The 20,429-nt window shown below is 37.9% G+C and overlaps 1 protein-coding gene across 1 annotated transcript in view; it reads left to right on the top strand.

Moving 5' to 3' along the window:
* The window catches only part of LOC116124389 (pEARLI1-like lipid transfer protein 2), a 65,985-nt gene extending 47,690 nt beyond the window's left edge, over window positions 1-18,295 (top strand). The window contains exon 3 of the mRNA XM_031410116.1: window positions 18,102-18,295. Within this exon, the coding sequence (XP_031265976.1) occupies window positions 18,102-18,295 (194 nt within the window). The remainder of the gene's footprint in view (window positions 1-18,101) is intronic.
* Window positions 18,296-20,429: the final 2,134 nt, after the last annotated feature.

Here is a 20,429-nt window from a genome sequence, read left to right on the forward strand (position 1 = left end):
ACAGATTAGCTCCATTCCAAAATATCGTTATTTTGCACATTATTGGAAAGGAAGACAAGTCCTAAGCTCGACAATCGATCTTTTTAGATTTCAGAAAGCTTTCTACATCAACTATGGCATAATCAGGTTTGTCTTATTCCTAATTTAATTTCAGCATTTTATTACAGTTGAAACAAGCACAAGAAGAACTTCGGGAAAAGAGAAAAAGAAAAAACAGTGTTTGGCTGAAGAATTATTCAATTGAATATATTTTTTATTGTATGTGAAACAGTACAAATATAGCCATTATATATATATTATATATATATATATATATATTATATATATTATATATATTTATATATATATATATATATATATATATTCTGGAAGAAAAAGAATAACAAACTCTACCACTAATCTTTGTACAACTCAGCAACAAAATAATAGACTGTTAAATTACAATGCAGACCAAGGGCCCTTTTGTAAAGAAGTGGTGATTTGCAGCTGCATGTGATCTTCATTTTCAAGTTCATTACTATTCCCATCTTGGAAAGAAGAGTATTAAGCACATTAGAAGAAAGTGCTTCAGTGAATATATCGGCTAATTATGAGTGGCTAGGGACATGGGCAGTGGCAATGCTTCCTTCTTGAATTTTGTTTCGAATGATGTGACAATCGACCTCTATGTGCTTGGTATGTTCGTGGAAAATGGGATTTGCAGCAATAAGTAAGGTTGCTTGATTGTCACAATGGAGAATGGCAGGATTAGGATGGGGATGTTAGGAAACGATCCATTAAGGCAGCGGAAAACAAAATCAATAATAACAAGGATCGTTCCATAGAACCAAGATCAGAGTACAATTTTACAGTTCATACCAAATAAGAATCTGCAGAAAATTAATCTAGAGTTTAAGAAATCATACGCACGTTTGAAGGCTCCTCCAAGTTGTCTCTAAATGTATTTTGCTACCGACCCAATTGTAGGATCGAACCGACGTAGTCCACACGAAGACAATCACAAGGAACTAAGGAGGGATTTGCTAGATCCCTCTTTAGCCTTAAGAACAAAGAAAGGAAATGAAATGCATTTGATTTTTAGGCAAAAACCAAAACTGGCGTGAGAGTATTTTTCAAGGGGCTGTAGCTTTTCTCTTTTAATGATAATATCAAATGAATGAATCTCTAACTTTTACAAAGAGACGTTTTCTTTTATAGTGATGTTTTTAATTGCCCTATTCCCATATGGACTAGGCTTGGGCTCCAACCCAAACACTTCATGTTTGCAAACACTCCCAATTAGATATTTATTTTAATTCATCATTATCCCAATTAAAATCAATTAATATATATTTAATATATATATTAACATTTAACAATAATGATAGTTTGTTTAAATATATGCTAACACATATTTAAATGTGATTTCACTTATTTAATTTTTCTAATAAATTAAATAAAAGGCTACGACCTCAGCAAATTTAATTGCACTGTGAAATTACCAAAATACCCTTTCGCCTAAAAAGACGAAAATGCCCTTCTAACTTCCTCGCTCTTAAATTATCTTCTATGTGTGTGACCCATAGGCTCCTCATCATAACGGCAGTGTATAGTATCACGATTAACACCAATTAATCGTCTTACTAAACACAGACCAAGATTAGTCCCTAGCAAGGCATCATGGTCATCCGATAGATTCAAATTCAGTAAAGTAGCTACCTGTCAATGATATGGTTACCGTACAATTTGATCCTTTCATCATACGTTATCTCGACGAGACGAAAGCATAGAAATAGTGTCAACCTTCAGTTACTCTCGATATTATGTATTCAGTTTCTGGACCAATGACCTGTATTATAATCTAGATAAGGCAACAACTCAATCCCACTGTGGCCACAGTTTTTGTGTCATTTCCATATACTAAATTGCACCGTGAGATAACTTTTCTCGTACCTGGGACTGATAAATCCTCTATCTATCCACCATAGTCTTGATACACTCCTTGATGCAGCCAATTACCACCGTACTGACAGCTCTAAATAGAACTACATTAGGCTAGTGTCAAACTACACCAATCAGTGCACAAGGCGCTCCAGTGATCTCAAGTCCAAGGATCACATGCACCACCATTCGTTAGAGGATTTGTTCCATAGACACTGGGGTTACCATCCATATGGAATCCTCTGGTGGGTCAGTCCAGTGAACTTGCTGCGGTGTATTCACCTACAACAAGCACTCATGTGTTGCACTAGGTTGTCATTAAACAACCTTGACAAGTGAGATCAGTCACTGCCTTTCGACAAGGTTGTTCAACACTATGATAGCCTTACCGTATTATCTGTGCCCTTACTACAGAATAATACTAGGGCTACGGATGTTTCTAGAATGGCCACCATATGTGCTCATAGGGTTCTCACTATCAAGATTTGAAACACTTGATACTTTCGTCACGGTTCTACCATTCTAAGGACATATATCAATACATATTGCAATAATAATGATTTACGCGATATAGAATAAAATGCATTTTATTGATTAATGAACATTATTACAAAGAGTCAATTCTACAATAATTGATTGGCTCTAGGGCATCTACTCTAACAGGGGAATGCGCAAGTCATGAAGTATTTGACGAATCCATGTAAACTCGCAACAAGTGGTTCCATAGCACGGCACTCAGCCTCGGAAGAAGAACAAGAAACAACAGACTGTTTTTTGGATTTCCAAGAGATAAGGGATTGTCCAATGAAGAAGCAAAAACCAGTGGTTGATTTTCGGGTGTTAGGGCATGAAGCCCAATCGGAATCACAATAACCATGCAACTGAAAAGGGGAGTTAGCTTAGAGGAGAAAACCCTGACCTAGGTTGCTTTTGAGATACTTTAAAATCTTGTGTGCAGCTTGTAGGTGAAGATCACTTGGCCGAGACATGACCTGGCTCAAAAGTTAGATTGAATAATTGATGTCTGGCCTTGTGATTGTCAAGTAAAGAAGCTTACCAATGAGTCTCCTGAAAGAGCTAAGATCTTGGAGTGGAGTGTCGGAGTCTTTGTGCAGCTTGAGATTTTGATCCATAGGTAGTTTGGCAGGTTTGGAACCAAGAGTGCCAGAGTCTGGGAGTATATCCAGTGTGTATTTTTGCTGACACAAATGAATACCTTTGGTAGATCTTGCTACCCCAATGCCAAGAAAATATCGAAGTGGACCCAAATCCTTAATTTTGAAGCAAGTGTTCAGAAAGTCTTGAGAGACTCAATGCAAGCAATGGAATTGGAAGCAACAACAATGTCATCAACGTACACTAACAAAGCTATAAATGAATTTTTAGTCACCATGGTAAATAAACTATAATCGGAAGTTGACTGCGTAAAACCATAGTGAATGAGAGAATTGGAAAATTGTGCATGTCATTGACATGAAGGTTGCTTGAGTCCATATAAACTTTTGATGAGTTTGCATACCTGACCAGGTTTGCCTTTTGTATATCCGAGGGGTTTTACCATATATATGTCTTCATCCAAATCCTCGTGAAGGAAAGCATTATTGACATCGAATTGTTGTAAATGCCAGCCCTTAATGGCTGCAATAGCTAGGAGACATTGAACGGTGACAATCTTGGCCATAGGAGAAAAAGTCTCATGATAATCGATCCCTTCTTGCTAAGTATAGCCTTTGGCAACAACCCTGGCTTTTAATCTTTCTATCGTGCCATCCGAATGGTATTTTGTCTTGTAAACGTATTTACAAGCAATAGGTTGGATCCCTTAAGGAAGATCAGTCAACACCCAGGTTTTGTTTAGCTCGAGAGCTTCCAGTTCAGCCGGCATAGCCTCACACCATCTCGAGTCCTTAATAGCTTGTTTGTAAGTTTGTGGGTCAAGATGGGAAGAGATGGAAGTAGAAAAAGCATGAAAAACAGGTGATAAACGATGAAATGAAAGTGTTTTGTGTAAAGGAAAAACAATACCTACTGTAGGCATCTTGTCCAATGCTTGTGAAAAGGTGAAATGAGTCTGATTATAGTGATAATCCTATAGATAAGGGGTGCATTCTGAGTTCTTGTGGACCTACGAAGCTATGGTGAGGGTGGGGAATGGTTATGTGTGGGAGATGGGGAAGAGGGATGAGGGTTAGTTTGGGTGGTAATGTTGTCTGTTTGGGATAAATATGAAGGGGTTATAATGGAAGGTGAAGTAGCTGTGTGGACTGGTTGAGTATTTGGAATGGGGAGGGGAGAGGAGGGGAGTGGGACTAAAAGTTATGTGGAGGATATTGTTGATGAAGGAAGGGAAAAATTGTTTCATGAAAAATGACATTCTAGGAGATGAAAACAATGCGATTTTCCATATCAAGGAGCTTGTATCCTTTGATAGCGAATGAGTAGCCAATGAAAATGGCTTGCCTAGCTCGTGGATCGAATTTTGTACGGCCATTTGAAATGGTTGAAGCGAAGCATAGGCAACCGAAAGTTCTCATATGGGAGTAGATTGGAGGTTTATGAAAAAGGATTTCGAAAGGACTTTTATTGTGTAGCAAGGGAGAAGGAATTCTATTGATGATATAGGAAGCAATTAACACACATTCATTCCAAAATGTTAATGGGAGTCCAGCTTGAAATCTTAGAGCTCGTGACATGTTTAGCAAATGCTGATGTTTCCGTTCCACAAGGGCATTTTGTTCAGGTGTTTCAGTGCAACTAGTTTGATGGATGATGCCTTTTTCATTAAAGAATGAGGTCATATTGAATTCAGCACCATTATCACTTCTTAAGATTTGAACTTTGAGATTGAATTGTGTTTCCACAAGGTTACAAAAAGATTCAATGCATAATCAAGTTTGGGACTTGTTTTTGAGAAGATAAACCCATGTGCTGTGAGAGAAATGGTCAACAATAGATAAGAAATATTTTGAGCCATCATGGGCAGTGACTGAGTATGGACCCCATATATCACAAGCAACAATTTCAAATAAACGAGAAGTGGAATGTGTGCTAATGGAGAAAGGCAATCGGTGTTGTTTAGCGAGTGGACATATGCAATAAGGAATATCATTTGTATTAGAAATCTGAGAGGTTACAATAGGGTCTTTGATTAAAGAAATTCTGGAGTAAGAGGTATGGCTTAGCCTATAGTGCTAAGTATCAGATATTGAGGCTGAGACAAAGTCATGTTTATTTGAAAGAGTGGAAAGGTAGTCGACAAGAGCTGTGGAAGGCACTACAGTATGCAACAGGTGATAAAGTCCTCGCCTCACTTCACCCTTCCCAATCGTTGTCCAAGATGAAAGCTCCTGAAGAAAACAAAATTCAGAGAAGAAAACAATGCAACAAGCAAGGGAGGTGGTTAGTCGTTTAGCTGAAATTAAATTGAAATTAAAAGAGGGGACACAGAGAACATGGTGAAGAGAAATGTGCTATCCTAGATGAATGGTGCCTATATGAGTGATGGGTGCTTCAGTTCCATTCGACATTTTGACAAAGTATGAGACATTGTGAGTGATTGTGGCAAGAAGGGAGGTGCTACAAACCATGTGGTCTGTAGCACCCGTATCAATGATCCAAAGAGTATGGGAGTGCTGAGAAGAAACAGACAATGATAAGGGGTATGAACTCGAAATACTAGACATAGTTAGAGTAGTAGCAGAGTTAGCATGGGGATGAAAAACTATCTTGGATAAGGTGGTGGAGGAAGAAGGCATCAGCGGATGCTCTTTATGCTGCAACAAACTAAGGAGTTGATGATACTGGTCCTTTGCAAGGGCAACCATGGCAGAGGAGTCTTCATCTGGTTCAACGGAAGCAGAGTTTACAAACACTGGTGGGGATTTAGTTTTGTTGAAGAGTTTGTGCCCTAGGGGATAACTGTGGAGTTTATAGCACTTTTCAGCAACATGGCCACTCATGTGGCAATGAGTACAAGTGGGAGGCTCAGCATTGCTTGCTTTGAAGCAATTCTCAAGAGTGTGACCTAATAAATGGCAGTGAGTACAATAGGGGCGAGGTTTTTGTGTTTGGCCAGATTTGTTGGGTGGTTTGGAGGTGGAATAAAACTTCTTGATAGCAAGAGCCATGGAATCAGGGGAGGGGTTATTGTTGAGCATAAGGTGTTGGTGTTCTTGCTACTGGATCAGGGAAAAGACTCTACCAACAGAGGGGAGGGGATCAAGAAGCATAATCTTATCACGAGAATTGGTGAATGAGTCGTTTAGGCCCATTAGAAATTGAATAATGCAATCTCTGTGATATTGATCCGAAAGGATTTTCAATTGACCACAAGTACAGTCAAGAATGGGTCGAATGGGTTGAGTTCATCCCAAATAGCTTTCAATTTTCCAAAGTAAACGCTTACCGGATCTTGATCTTGATGAAGTCTAGCAAGTGCTTTCTTAAGGTGAAAGATTCGAGAGCCATTTTGTTGAGTGAAACGCTCTCGTAGTTCAAGCCAGACAGCAGAGGCATCATCAACGAGCGCAATGCTAGATTTGATGGAGGAAGAGATCGAGTTTTGGAGCCAAGAAGCAACCATGTCATTACAACGTTCCCATGGTTGAAATAAAGGGTCAGATGGGTTTATGGGTTTGGTAAGTTCACCATTAACAAATCCTAGTTTGTTCTTCGCTCGAAGAGCACATTGAATTGCACAGGACCAAGTGGTGTAATTGTCAATAGTAAGGAGGTCAGGGATGAGAGGAACAGAGGGATTGTCCCCATGGTCAAGTCGAAAAGGGTTGGTTGGGTCATTGAAATTAAGAAATTAGTTTGGTGGAGGAGGTGGTGGAACGCGAACAGCAGAATCATCGGAAGCCATAGATGGATTTACTACTCTGATACCATATTACAGTTGAAAGCAGAGCACAAGAAAAGCTTCGGGAAAGGAGGAAAAACAGTATTTGGCTGAATTGAAAACAAAGCGCAAGAAAAACTTCGGGAAAGGAGAAAAAGAAAAAACAGTGTTTGGCTGAAGAATTATTCAATTGAATATATTTTTGGCCGAACGACTTATACCTACCCAAGGTTTGGCGAAACGATGATTGGTACCCAAAAGGTTTCAAAATGACAAACAGGTACCTTTCATTAGTGAAAAGACTAGAATGCCCTTTGGGGAATATTAGTCTATTTTCTTAATTACTTTTAGACCCCTTACGTTTATTAATTCCATCAAATACCCCCAGAAAAAAGTTTAAAAATTAACAAAAACACCCTCACCCACCCATACTTGCCAGATTCCGGCGGCCACCGCCGGTGGTAACCGAAATCTGTCACAACAGTCTACGCCACCACCGTAAATGGCTGGTAATTCAAAGACGGCCAAATCTTGGCCGTCGTTGTCATCGTTGATAGATAACGACGGTCGTTTCTTCGGCCGTCAGTTTCAGGCCAGATCTGGCCTTTTCACGTAGATCTGGCCTTTTTCGGCCAGATCCATGGTGGATCTAGCCAAAAAAGGCCAGATCTGTGAATTACCAGCCATTTACGGTGGTGGCGTAGACCGTTATGACAGATTCCAACTACCACCAGCGGTGGCCACGGGAATCTGGCAAGTATGGGTGGGTGGGGGTGTTTTTGTTAATTTTTAAACTTTTTTCTGGGGGTATTTGATGGAATTAATAAACTTAAAGGGTCTAAAAGTAATTAAAAAATAGACTAATATTTCTCAAAGGGCATTCTAGTCTTTTCACTAACGAAAGGTATCTGTTTGTCATTTTAAAACCTTTCGGGTACCAATCGTCGTTTCGCAAAACCTTAGGTAGGTGTAAGTCGTTTCTCCTATATTTTTTTATTGCATGTGAAACAGTACAAATATAGCCTATATATATATATTCTGTACAGATGATTCTGGAAGAAGAAGAATAACAAACTCTACCACTAATCTTTGTACAACTCAGCAACAAAATAATTGACTGTTAAATTACAATGCAGACCATGACTACCCCTTCTCATCTGAAATGTGTCGAGGGCCCTTTTGTAAAGAAGTGGTGATTTGCAGCTGCATGTGATCTTCATTTTCAAGTTCATTATTGTCCAATATAAACTAATAAGTGGTTATTGAGATGTGAATGCAATGAAATTATATTGATTTTGTAGTTCAATCTTTTAGATTTCATGCATTAATTTATGTTCATATTTGTGAATAATTCTTACATGATATTGTTGCTGGTCTTTTAGAATTAAAATAATTAGGAAATTAGACCAAATTTGATTACAAATTGAAAATAAATAAAATACAGAAATCTTCTTAGCAACAACCAAATGCAGAGATTACTTCAGGCGCAGCCGAATTGTTGTTTTCTTTCCTTGGGTTCTACGTTGTTGATGAGGCAACCCGCGACTTCCTAGCAAAGAATTCACTCCAAGGAGTGTCTTTTTGCAGTCTTACACCACTGCTATACATCGAAGAAGACCAAACAAAAGTTGTGAAGATTAAAGTGTGGGACTCAAACATCTAAAGCATTAGTGAAAGGAAAGTACTTTGAAAATATTTGTGGTGAAAAGTATAAAGCAAAGAAGCCAAAAATCAACAAAGAAAAAGAAAATCCGGAAAGATTCAGAAAATTAAAAGAAGTAGCGCAAGAGGTTGATATAGTGTATCAAGTGCATCTATAAGCAGAATTTTGCAGAATTTTAGAGTTACAAGTTTTAGCAAAATGAATTGGATTTTGTTCCAAAAAAAAAAATGTGCTTTTGACCTAAATGACACCCAGAAAAGTAGAAACATCAAAGAAGAAAAAGATCTATAATAAATTAAAACAACAAAGTTGCAAGATACTATTCTCTACCCAAAAGTTTCATAGTGGTTATAACTTGGAGGGAAACTCCTTTCAAAAGCTAAAAAAACAATTGTTATCCTTTCTTTACACATCATTCATCTTTTTTCAAATAGCTGTATTATTTATTCACCAAAATTCTTGTTAAGTTCAATTATTAATTTTTTATTTAAATTTAAAAATATATTAATTTATTTCAAAAGTCATTAACAAATTTTCCAGTTTTCAAAACATTTAAACATCTTGCAATTCTAAGACTAAATCAATTGATTTAATTTAATTATCTATTTTCCTTTTCCAATTTAGTCACTATATCAGTCTTATAAACTTTCCATGTTTAAATTATTTGATTTCGCACGACATCCAATTGCTAATTTTGATATTGTTTGCAAAATCGTATTACAAATTGTTTTTTTTTTTTTTTTTTTTTCAACCTTGGTGTTGTTTGCTTTGATGGGCTTTCATAATTGCTTTTAAACGATAAATTTAATTATTTGGGTAAACTATCGTTCACTTCAGTTGATTTAGAGATGAAATGTAAACCTAATGAGCTGAAAAGAAACAGAGCAAGTGAAGAAGAAGACTGAAACTTTCATTTTTTTTTTCTTATTAAAGCTTTCACTGTTTACAAGCCTTTTATAATACAAGGCAAGGGTAAATCAGTAAATCCCAGACAAGGGTAAACCAGTAAAACCAAACTACTTTAATATTCTAATATCCTCCCTTAAACAAAACTTCTATCAGTAATAACTGTTACCAACTACTCCAACATCCACCCTTGAATCAAGCATCAATTCCTTGCTGTACCATTCAGTGGCTGCCTTTGTGGAGCTGACAAGCAATTGGTCAATAGGTAGTAATTGGTCTACAGGTTTGCACCAGAATATACAAACTGTCCAGCAGGTTTTAATTCAGCTCAAGCAACTTCAACACCACCTGCTTCCAGACAACAGACAGCACTTCCCAGAACTCTAAAATAATGCTAACAAACAGAATTCCATAATGCAGCTTTAGCTATGCAGTTCAAACAACTGCAATGTACCAAACAACCTTTACAAATAAAATGCCATAATGCAGCTTCTCCATAATGCACCAGAATATGCACCAGAATAATGCTTCAACACCAGAATTCCAGTTTCAACAGCTTCAATGCACCAAAACAGCTTCACACCAGAATTCCATAATGCAGTTTCAAACAGTTTCAACACCAGAATTCCCGTTTCAACAGCTTCAATGCACCAAAACAAGTTTCAACCAGAATTCCAATTTCAACAGCTTCAATGCACCAAACAAGCTTCAACACCAGAATTCCATAATGCAGTTTCAAATAAGTTTCAACACCAGAATTCCATAATGCAGTTTCAAACAGCTTCAATGCCCCCAAAAAAACAAGCTTCACACCAGAATAAACTGTCATAACTGAGAACAACTTCAGTCATTTCATATATTTTTTTTTTCAGTATCAATACTGATCTCAACAACCAAAACTTCATGACTGAATCAATATCTGCACCAGACCATAAATCACAAAAAATAGCAATCAACAGAATATATCGCAACAACACCACAACTGCATCAGATCATAAACTCCACCAGAACACAATCAATAGAACACATTCACATGAATCACAACTGTACCAGATCATAAAAAACTACACCAAGACAGCAAAACAACTGAACACATTCGCAATAACCACAACTGCATATTAGTCCAGTAACTACACTACCAGGTGCTTTACAGTAGTTTTTCTCGAAGTGGTTCAAACTTCGAAGCTGAAAGTGCCTTGTAAAGATACAGCTTTTTGATACTCAGTTGGAACATATTGAACCTTCACCTTGTTGGCTGTAACTTGTTCCCGTATATAGTGAGCATCTAGCTCAATATGTTTAGTCCTACCATGAAAGACAGATTGGAGGCAAGTGATCTGCACTCTGGTTGTCACACCAGTAATAGAATTTCAGTCAACTGAAGACCTTTCTCTGAAAAAAGACTGCAGAACCAGGCTATTTCAGTGGACCCTTGTGCAAGAGCCCTATATTCTGCCTCAGTGAGAAAGAGCCACTACCTTTTGCTTCCTTGAATTCCACTGAATGAGATTAGACCCAGAAACCACAGCAGCCACTAGTTGACCTTCTGTCCAGTGTATTGCAAGCCCAGTCGCATCTGTTAACACTCTAGATTAGCCTATGATTGGCACAGAATTGAAGGCCATAACTGGGGTTCCTTTAAGATATCTCAGTAGCCTTTTACAGGCTTGCCAGTGCAGTTGTGTAGGAGCTTTTAAAAATTGGCTGAGCTTATGACTGAATAAGAAATATCAGGTCTAGACAATGTCAAATACTGCAGTGCCACCCACTGTACTTCTGTAGAGTGCTGGATTTTCAAAAGGTTCCCTGTCCTCAAGTGCAAGTTTAGCTCCAGCAGCCATTGGGTATTACAAGGCTTACAATCAACCATATTTGTTTTAACCAGTAGATCTTTTGCATATTTCTCCTGATTCATATGAATTCCTGTCTTATTTCTTGTCACCTCACATCCAAAAAATACTTGAGAGATCCTAAAGCCTTTAATGCAAACTGTGTATTAGATCAGATACTGTTTTCTGAACCAGATTGGGATCATTTCCTGTGAGTAAAATGTCATCCACATACACTAGAACATACATCAATATGCCTTCTTTTTTATACACAAAATAACTAGGATCTGCTGAGAATGAACAACCCCCAACCAAGAAATGCTTTCTTAAGTTTATCAAACCAGGCCCTAGGGGCCTGTTTAAGTCCATAAAGAGCTTTGGTCAGTCTACAAACAGATGAGGATGCTGTGAATCAACAAATCCTCAGGTTGACCATATAGACTTTTTCTTGAAGATCTCCATTAAGAAAAGCATTATTAATATCTACCTGTTGGATACCCATCCAAAACTTACAGCCAAGCTCAAAATAACTCTAATAGTTGGAATTTACCACTGGACTGAATGTCTCAGATAATCTATACCAGGAGTCTGCTGAATCCTTTAGCAACCAACCTGGCTTTAAATCTCTGTATATAACCACCGGATTAGTTTTAACCTTAAACACCCATTTACAACCTACTGGATTCATATCAGAGTTAGCTAGAACAAGCTCCCAGGCTGATTGGATATCAAAGCATCATATTCAGCCTGCATAGCAGCTTTCCAGGATGGATGAGAGAGTGCTTCTGACACAGTGACTGGTTCTTTGGTATCCAGGGATGAAGAGGTCAGTAGGGCAGTGTTATGGGCTTTGGTTTTTGCTCTTGTTAGCATAGGATGTGTATTTGTTCCATAAGGTAAAGGTGCTGCTAAGGCAAGTGAACTGCAAGTGGTAAGTTTCAAAGGAGTTATTAGAGGAGATGGTTACAGGGACATCAAGAATCTTCAGTCTTAAGGTTGTGGACTCAAGTGAAGACTCAGCATTTTTAGAAATTTGGACATCAAGGCTACAGGGTATGGAAATCTGAAGTGAACTGGACTGAAGAAACTGGAGAATGTATCCTGGTTGATTTATTCCAATGATCATGTGTTGATTGACATTGTGAGGTTGGAGGTAATTATAGACTGAATTGTACTGCAGTAGGTACATCCAGGATAACTGTGGGTTGGAATGACTCAGAACTGGATGATATATAGGTGAAACTGGAGCTGAATTGTAATGTTCTGAAATGGAAAATCTGACTCATCAAACTTGACACTTTGACAAGTATAAATTCACCTAAGGAGCTAAGCACCCTATACCCTTTATGATGTAGACTATAACCAATGAAAGTACACTTGACAGTGTGAAAGTTAAACTTGTGAGTGTTATAGGTCTAAGGAAAGGGTAAACAGCACAACCAAACACTCTAATGGCAGAGTAATTAGGGACAGTATGAAACTCTCTTGAAAGGGTGAAAAATTGTTCAAAACCTGTGTGGAAGTCTGTTTGTAAATAGCAGCTGTTTGGAATCATACCACCAGAATTTAATGGCATGCCAGCTTGTGCAGAAGAGTTAATCCTTGTTCAACTAGTTGTCTATGTTTCCTCTCTACCCTCCCATTTTGTTGATGGGTGTGTGGACGGGATGCCTAAACACGATACCATTGGCTTTGAATAAGGAACTAGACTCCTATATTCACCCCCCAATCAGTTTGAACACATTTTAAGGAGGTGTCAAATGTTTTTTCAACAAGTTTATGAAATTGAGTGAAGATGGTGTAAGTTTCAGATTTGGTTTTCAGAGGAAAAATCCAGGTGAATCTTGTATGATCATCTAGAATTGAATGTAGTATTTAAAACCTTCAGGTGAAGGAATAGGTGAAGGTCCCCAAAGGTCCGAGTAAAACAGTTCGAGAGTTTAAGGCTTGAAAGGTAGATTTTGGATAGGCAGATTGATGCAATTTACCATATTGGCAGGCTGTACAAAATGTGAGGTCAGTTTTTGTGTGAAAGGGGATCTCCAAATTTTTAAGAATTTAAGTAGGACTAAGTAGTTAGGATCCCCAGCCTTTTATGCCATATCATAATGTCAGTTTTCTGGACAGGAAAAGATTGAAAATTATCTAACTTAGTGGTAACAACCTTGTCAAGAACAGAAGATTGCAAAACAGTACTTTCATTATTTGATGCTACATCATAAGAGGGTACATTGCTTGGTAGACAAACTAGAATACATGGCAAGATCAGTGTATTCTCTACAATTTTTGCCCTTATTGGACGTACAATCTTTATTACAATTATTGAGAGTTGGAGAAATCAAGGTGATTGTTGAGAAAATCAAGGAGACCTTGATTGGAAGAGCAAGAAAATGAGGCAGAGCTGGTGCTGTGATGTTGAGCATTGTGTGAGAGGACACTAAAGGAGACAAAGCTGCAATGGAAGTAGGACAGACTGGAGTTTGAAGTTGGTACAACCAGCTTTAAGAACTCCTTGAGGAGTTGCTTTGGGAGATTTGTCCTTAACAACACATGATCATTGAAAAATTCAACCAAGACATCATTATCTCTAGTTATTTGGAAACACGTAAATTTTTGGTAATATTAGGACAAACAAAACATTTCTAAGATACAAATTCCATGTGAACAGGCTAATATAGTAGAACCAGTATATGAAATAGTTAGCAACTCACCATTGCCAACCTGAAGCTGTTCTCCTCCTGTGTAATTGAGCTTGTTGTCAGTTGGAAAAATCAGAGGTAACATGGTCTGTTGCTCCAGAGTCCATGTACCAGCAGCATCTCTTACAGTGATGGTGTAGCTATGTAGTTAATGGCTGCTGGAGTCTGATTGTGTCCTGATCATAAGTCTGAGACTGAGCCATAACACCCTGATTAGACATATTTGAAGGTCCAACATTAGACAGTAAGCCAGTGTTGCTAGAGGAAGCTCCAGGGATTGTTGAAACTGGAGGTTGCTGATTCTGATAGACATTCTGAAATGGTGGTAACTGGCTCTGAAATGGTGGCAACTGGCCTGCATTGGCAGTTTGTGATTATGCTAGGAGATAGGAAGGATAAAACCCTCCATGATAAGGTTCAGTGCTCTTGCAAATCCATGAGGATTAAATTGTTCCGTACATTGAGAGTTTCCTAAGAAATTAACATCAAACCTTGGTAGCAGTTCAAAGCCAGATGACCAGTTTTACCACACACTTGACAGATAAATCTGTTTCTTCCTCCTACACGACCTCTTCCTCTGCCGCCAGAATTCCTCCAGTAAATTGTGAAGTAAAGAATTGATTCTGAGGTGGCATGAATTGATTCTGAGAGGGTGCATTCACTACTGATTCTGATTAGGGCAGCGTATGACTGTTTACCAGATTGTTGAACTTAGAGGATTGTGGAGTTGGAGCTAGATTAGTAGAGAATGTTGGTACAGATTGAACTTGTCTGTTCATTGTTCGTAGATAGACTAGCAATATTACTGAACTGTTGAATTCATTCTGAACCAAGGAATTCATTGTACTATTAGCTTTTTCCAGCCTAAGTTCTACGTCTTCAAAACAATTTGAGCTTCTTGCACAGTAATCGGATCAACCTTAGATTCAAGCCTAGTAGTTATGTTAACAACTGCCGCATCATATTCAGAATCTACCATCCATATGTAATTCAACATTCTTCATCAGTGAATAACCACCACTAGCAATCAAACTCTCAGCATAACTTTTCATCTTTAGGAAATAAGCATGCATACTTAAACCTCCTTTTTCGTGTTTTGCAATGACTCTTAACATGCATGTTTTTACTTTTGATTCGGTAAGAAATTCTTTTTCCAAGGTCGCCATATCTCGGTTGCAAACTGACACTTAGAGATCGCAGAAAACATAGACTCTGATATTGAAGATAATAACCAACTCACCATTAATTTATCATTTCTTTTCCAAAGTATCTCTGAATTAGGTTTTTTGTGAACCTCTGAACTTGAGCTATCCTTGAACACGAACAAAGGGTGCGGGACATGATACAGTCCATGAGGTGTTCTTCGAGTCCATGAGCTCCAACGGCAAACAGAATCTGTGATTTCCAGAAACGGTGGTTATCTCTTGTCAATTTTGGTGAGATTACCGGAAGTGTTGAAGAGGAGAAAGAAGAAGAATTGGAGAAATTGACTGAATCAAAGGAGTGTTTGAGACTTGAATCGTTATTTGCTTTGTCAAAGGAAGAAGAAATTGGAGATGGATCGGCCTTTTCGAGTTTGGTCAGTGGCTCTGATACCAAGTTGATTTAGAGATGAAATGTAAACCTAATGAGCTGAAAAGAAACAGAGCAAGTGAAGAAGAAGACTGAAACTTTCGTTTTTTTTTTCTTATTAAAGCTTTCACTGTTTACAAGCCTTTTATAATACAAGGCAAGGGTAAATCAGTAAATCCCAGACAAGGGTAAACCAGTAAAACCAAACTACTTTAATATTCTAATAACTTCCCAAAGAAAACAAATGAAAAAGAAAAAAAAGTAAGCATCATTATTTCATTTAAAATCTCATGATTTATTTGTACTTTGATCTATCACTTATTATCATAGAGAATAATAGTAAGCTAAAAAGAATAAAGAAAGTATGATTGAAAAATAAATTGCTATTTATTTAAAGTTAATATTTTTTATCAATTTAAAAGCTTACAAAAAGTTTGAATGGATCTTAAGTAACACCACTCTTTTGAAAATTACTCTAGATTTTACTTTTGTCAATAATAATCTTCTTCACCCTTCTAAAATCTTTTTCACAATTCCGAATTCACTATTTTTGGGGTCAACCCATTTATCTTAACATAACAGTTTTAATGTTTTTATCCAATTGAGCCTAAAATCCAATTTTATTCTATGCATAATTTAGACCTAATCACTAATCATGCTTTCCTTTTTACTTAATATAGCCTCCATGCTTCGCCCATCTAACTCAGTTTGCAATCACCGAATTGAACGTATTAGTTCTGGGAAGAATAACTATAGAATATATAAATTTATTCCTTTAATAACTGAATATTGACTTGGAAAGTATTTATAAAATGAGGCTTGAATCCCTCCATATCTTTTTCTTTCCCCTTAAATTATCAGAATATAAAAATCTCATCCTAACTCTACAGTGAATGAAATTCAATGATCCTGATAGAGATGGCAATTGTACCTGGATTTTCGGGTACCCAGCCCAGCCTGGCCCGTACTTTTTATCATTTTAAAAAAAAAAAAAAAAAGTTTTATTTTATTTGATTATGATTTTGAAATGAACTTATGATAATAATCAATTGCGATTTTAGTCAAACTCAATATCTCTTATCCATCATATTAATTTATACAACAAAAAGAATGGTGATTAACGTAAGAGATGCGATTAATTAAATTAATATGAATGACAAAGATATATAAAAAATTGCCCATGAGCAAAAAAATTATATAAATTAATATGGGTCGGGCTAGGAGTCACAAAAAGCCCGTCGCATCGGGCTTGGGCATTACCCAACATCCCTGCAACAGGCCCAAGTCATAGGGGTTGGACTCGGGCCAAGGGGTACCCGATCCCGGCCCAACCCATTGCCATCTCTAGATCCTGATGATCTGGGCCTGCAATAAGAAACCCTATCAAGAATGTATAGTTTAATTTAATTTCCAAATATTTCTTCGTAATATCTAGTGGTCTATCAAGAGCAATTTGTCATGGTAAGGTGATAACATATATGTAACGTTTCAGGCTTTCACAATCACATACACAGTATTATATGCAAAAATCTGCTTACATCAGAATAATTAAGTTTCACTATAATAATATCCATCCAGAGAAAGAAACAAATTAAAATAAGTTTCATCATGTATATCCTAATAATTTTGGACAAAATTATTGTAAAAGAAAAAGACAATATATCATATATGCTCCACAAAAAGAAAATTCATCATGACAAATAGAAACTTATACTTGACTAACCTTTTAATAATTATAATTAACTCATCTAAATATTTACACTATTTAAATTGTCCCCAATAGTTTCTTAAAAAAAAAAATACTTGTCCCCAATAAAGAAAAGACAATATACCATGCTGGACTGTTAAAGTCACGAGACTAATATGCCAATTAGTCAATCTTGTGATTCAAGTCACGGAATCAAAAACAGTATATTGAGCATATATATAATATTAACTCATATGCGGATTCTTAATTTTTAATCAACTTTGCCAGCTATAGTTGCATTCGAGGCCAGCCTTGCTTCACATGCATGGCTTGTCTCTCTTTGTAAATATTTTGTAACAACACACCTTATTATTGTATATAAGGTGTAACAATCTGGTGTTGTAGCAAGCACAAAGAGGCATCTAAGTTACCAAAGAGTGCAAGTAGAGAGGCAAGAGAAGCAACCAAAGTTGCTGAGTATGTCGAGAAAGTACAATCAAGGAAGAAGGAGAGAAAAATAATTTTTGTATATATAATTTCATGCACAGGAGTTACAATTTATACAATTGTAAATGTAAGATGTAAGGAAATCAAATAAAGGAAATAAATGTAGATCAATACATGCAAGGCAATTATCTAAACTACATATTTGGAGAATACTACAAATCTCCTAAATATGGTTTGTACAGTCATTCACATGTCAACATAAGGCCTATTTCTTCTTCAAAAAGACAAGAACAAACTAATCAAGTAGGTTTTAGCGAAGTTAGTGAAATGGATTCGAAGCGATCTTTACCAATTACTCTTTTCCTGTCTATCAACATTCTGTTTTTCGTGCTAGTTAGCGGCTGCAACACTTGTGTTCAGTCAAAGCCAAACCTAAACCCTGTAACAAATCCAACTACATCTACCAAAAGTTCTCCAAGAGATGCTCCAAACCTGGGAGTCTGCGCCAGGTTGCTTAATTGTCAAGTGGTGGGTGCAGCAGTTGGGAACCCACCTGATACTCCTTGTTGCTCAGTACTACAAGGCCTTCTCGATCTTGAAGTTGCGGTGTGCCTTTGCACTGCCATTAAAGCTAATGTTCTTGGCATTAACATAAATATCCCATTCTCGCTCAGCTTGCTTATCAACACCTGCGGGAAAAATCTCCCCTCTGACTTCATATGTGCGCCCTAGCTAGTTTCTATGCATGCATTTTCCTGTTACATACTTGTGTCTCTGTGGCACTAGTTTAATTATAATGCCGCCGGAATGTATTTTATTTTCTGCAATTCTTTTTTTTTTTAAGTTGTTCTCTAATGTTCAATAATTATTTTCACATCTTAATTCAGAAGTAAATGTAATTTGTGACTAAATAGATCTCAACATTTATTATCAGGATCTTTTTCTCATCACGTTACGGTTTGTTGATGCGCGATTTTGACACCAACGAAACGCACGTGTGAAATATTGAGTTGGCCCAAAAGACACACATGAATGAAAAGGAAAATGACAGTAAATGCAGTGAGAAAGGAGTTTTAAAGTTGTTCGGATGCTAAGGAAGCAAATCATACGTCCACTGATGGTTTTATTAATGATAAGGGTCAGGTCGTTTTAGACGACTGACTTTACGCTGATGATACAAGGTATCAAAGGCTGTCTATTCTAGAGAGAGAGAGATTGGTCAAGAGTAAATGTGCGAATCCCCTTAATGAGAGAGGAGCTCTCAACTTATAGTGGGATGCCTTGAGGTAATGATCACTGAATCTGTAATTTAGTGGGATGATTCGTGCAAATCCTTCTTTATGTCACATTATCCATCTTCTAGAGTAATTCACGTGATTTGCTGCAGGAATTGGACATGCGGGATCGTCACAACTCCTGGCTGGGCTGACGTGCACCCATTATTTTGACTGAAGCAGGCTGTGGGTGCAACCATGATCACATGACACGGTTGCGCCAGAATGTCAGTAAACTCTTCCCGAGGTCTGACCTTTCACACTTAACTGGGTGCCACGTCAGCCCTATTTTCCCAGGCATAACAGAAGTCCCCTAGTTTTTAAGGTTTGAGAATCGAACCTTGAAAACTACAAGTCATGCCGCAATTGGATGATTCCTGGAAATTCTGGAAATTCTAGTGATTCCGACCTGTCTAAAAGTAGGTTGGAACGGCACTTTTTTTGCGAACACGACCTCGCATGATCATTGTTTGCAGAGGACGAGCAACCTGATTTCGTTAGACGTCACCTGTTGTGCTTTTGATATGGGCGCATTTAATGAAACAGTCTCTGCGCTAACAGATGTGCCCTGTGCATGATAAGTGCCAGCCAGATGCATTAAATGCATTGTACGTTGACACAGTATGCCTTATCAGGACATTAAATGCGTTATACGTTGGAACGACGCCCCTTATCAGAGCATTAAATGTAGATATGAGACGCAATTAATGCTCTGAGAAAGAGAGATGGCCGTCATTTGAGCTTTTCAACAAGAAAGATGAAGGTTTGACTTCATCAAGTCGTGATGCTCACTCTTCCCCGCTGATGCACGACACGTGGCCGTGATCAACGGTGAGAAACCTTTGCTGCCCTAACACCGTTTCGATTCCAAGAAATCCAAACGCCGATTCATACGCTATAAAAACCTCGAGTCTTTCTCGGGCAATGTCACCAGAGCCTTTTTCTTAGAGAGTAAAAGATTTTTGCAAACCTGGAACCTCTGCCTTTCAAACCAACATTTTTCCAGTATTCGAAGCGGAAGCTATTCTCATACTCTGAGAGGTAAGAGCTTCTCTCTGTTTTTGTTTCATTATTTTCCATGGTTGAATGGCGTCTGTCTTCCGGTAGCTTATCCGAGACGAGATGCTTAGGTCGGGTTCGAGCCATGAATGGCGGCTCGAATCATGCCGTTAGGGTTTCCTTTGGGATATAGGGAGTTTGTTTCCTCCTACATCATCGTACGAAATAGCGTACGGCGGCTAAATGACCCTTCTGCTTATTGCTTTTGCAGACCAGCAAAATGAACCCCTCAACAACCAGATCTGAACAGGGAACCGATTCGTCCCCACAAGGTGCTCCAAGTATCCCTATCGAGGTCTTCTTGTTACTTAATAGGGATGAGCTCGAGAAGGTAATAAAACAGTATAGTATTGAGGTGGATGCTTTTCCTCGATGTGGCACACTCATCGTGATACCCGCTAAGTGGTTTGGCCACGGTCTCCGAGGAGATCATCAAGGGTGGGGGACTGATCCACTTCCATCCTTTCATCAGGTCGCTTTTGGACCACTTAGGGTTCGCACCGATGCAGCTAACTCCGAACGCGTATGCCATT

This window comes from Pistacia vera, unplaced genomic scaffold (assembly GCF_008641045.1).
Source record: "Pistacia vera cultivar Batoury unplaced genomic scaffold, PisVer_v2 Contig152, whole genome shotgun sequence".
Lineage (NCBI taxonomy): Eukaryota > Viridiplantae > Streptophyta > Magnoliopsida > Sapindales > Anacardiaceae > Pistacia > Pistacia vera.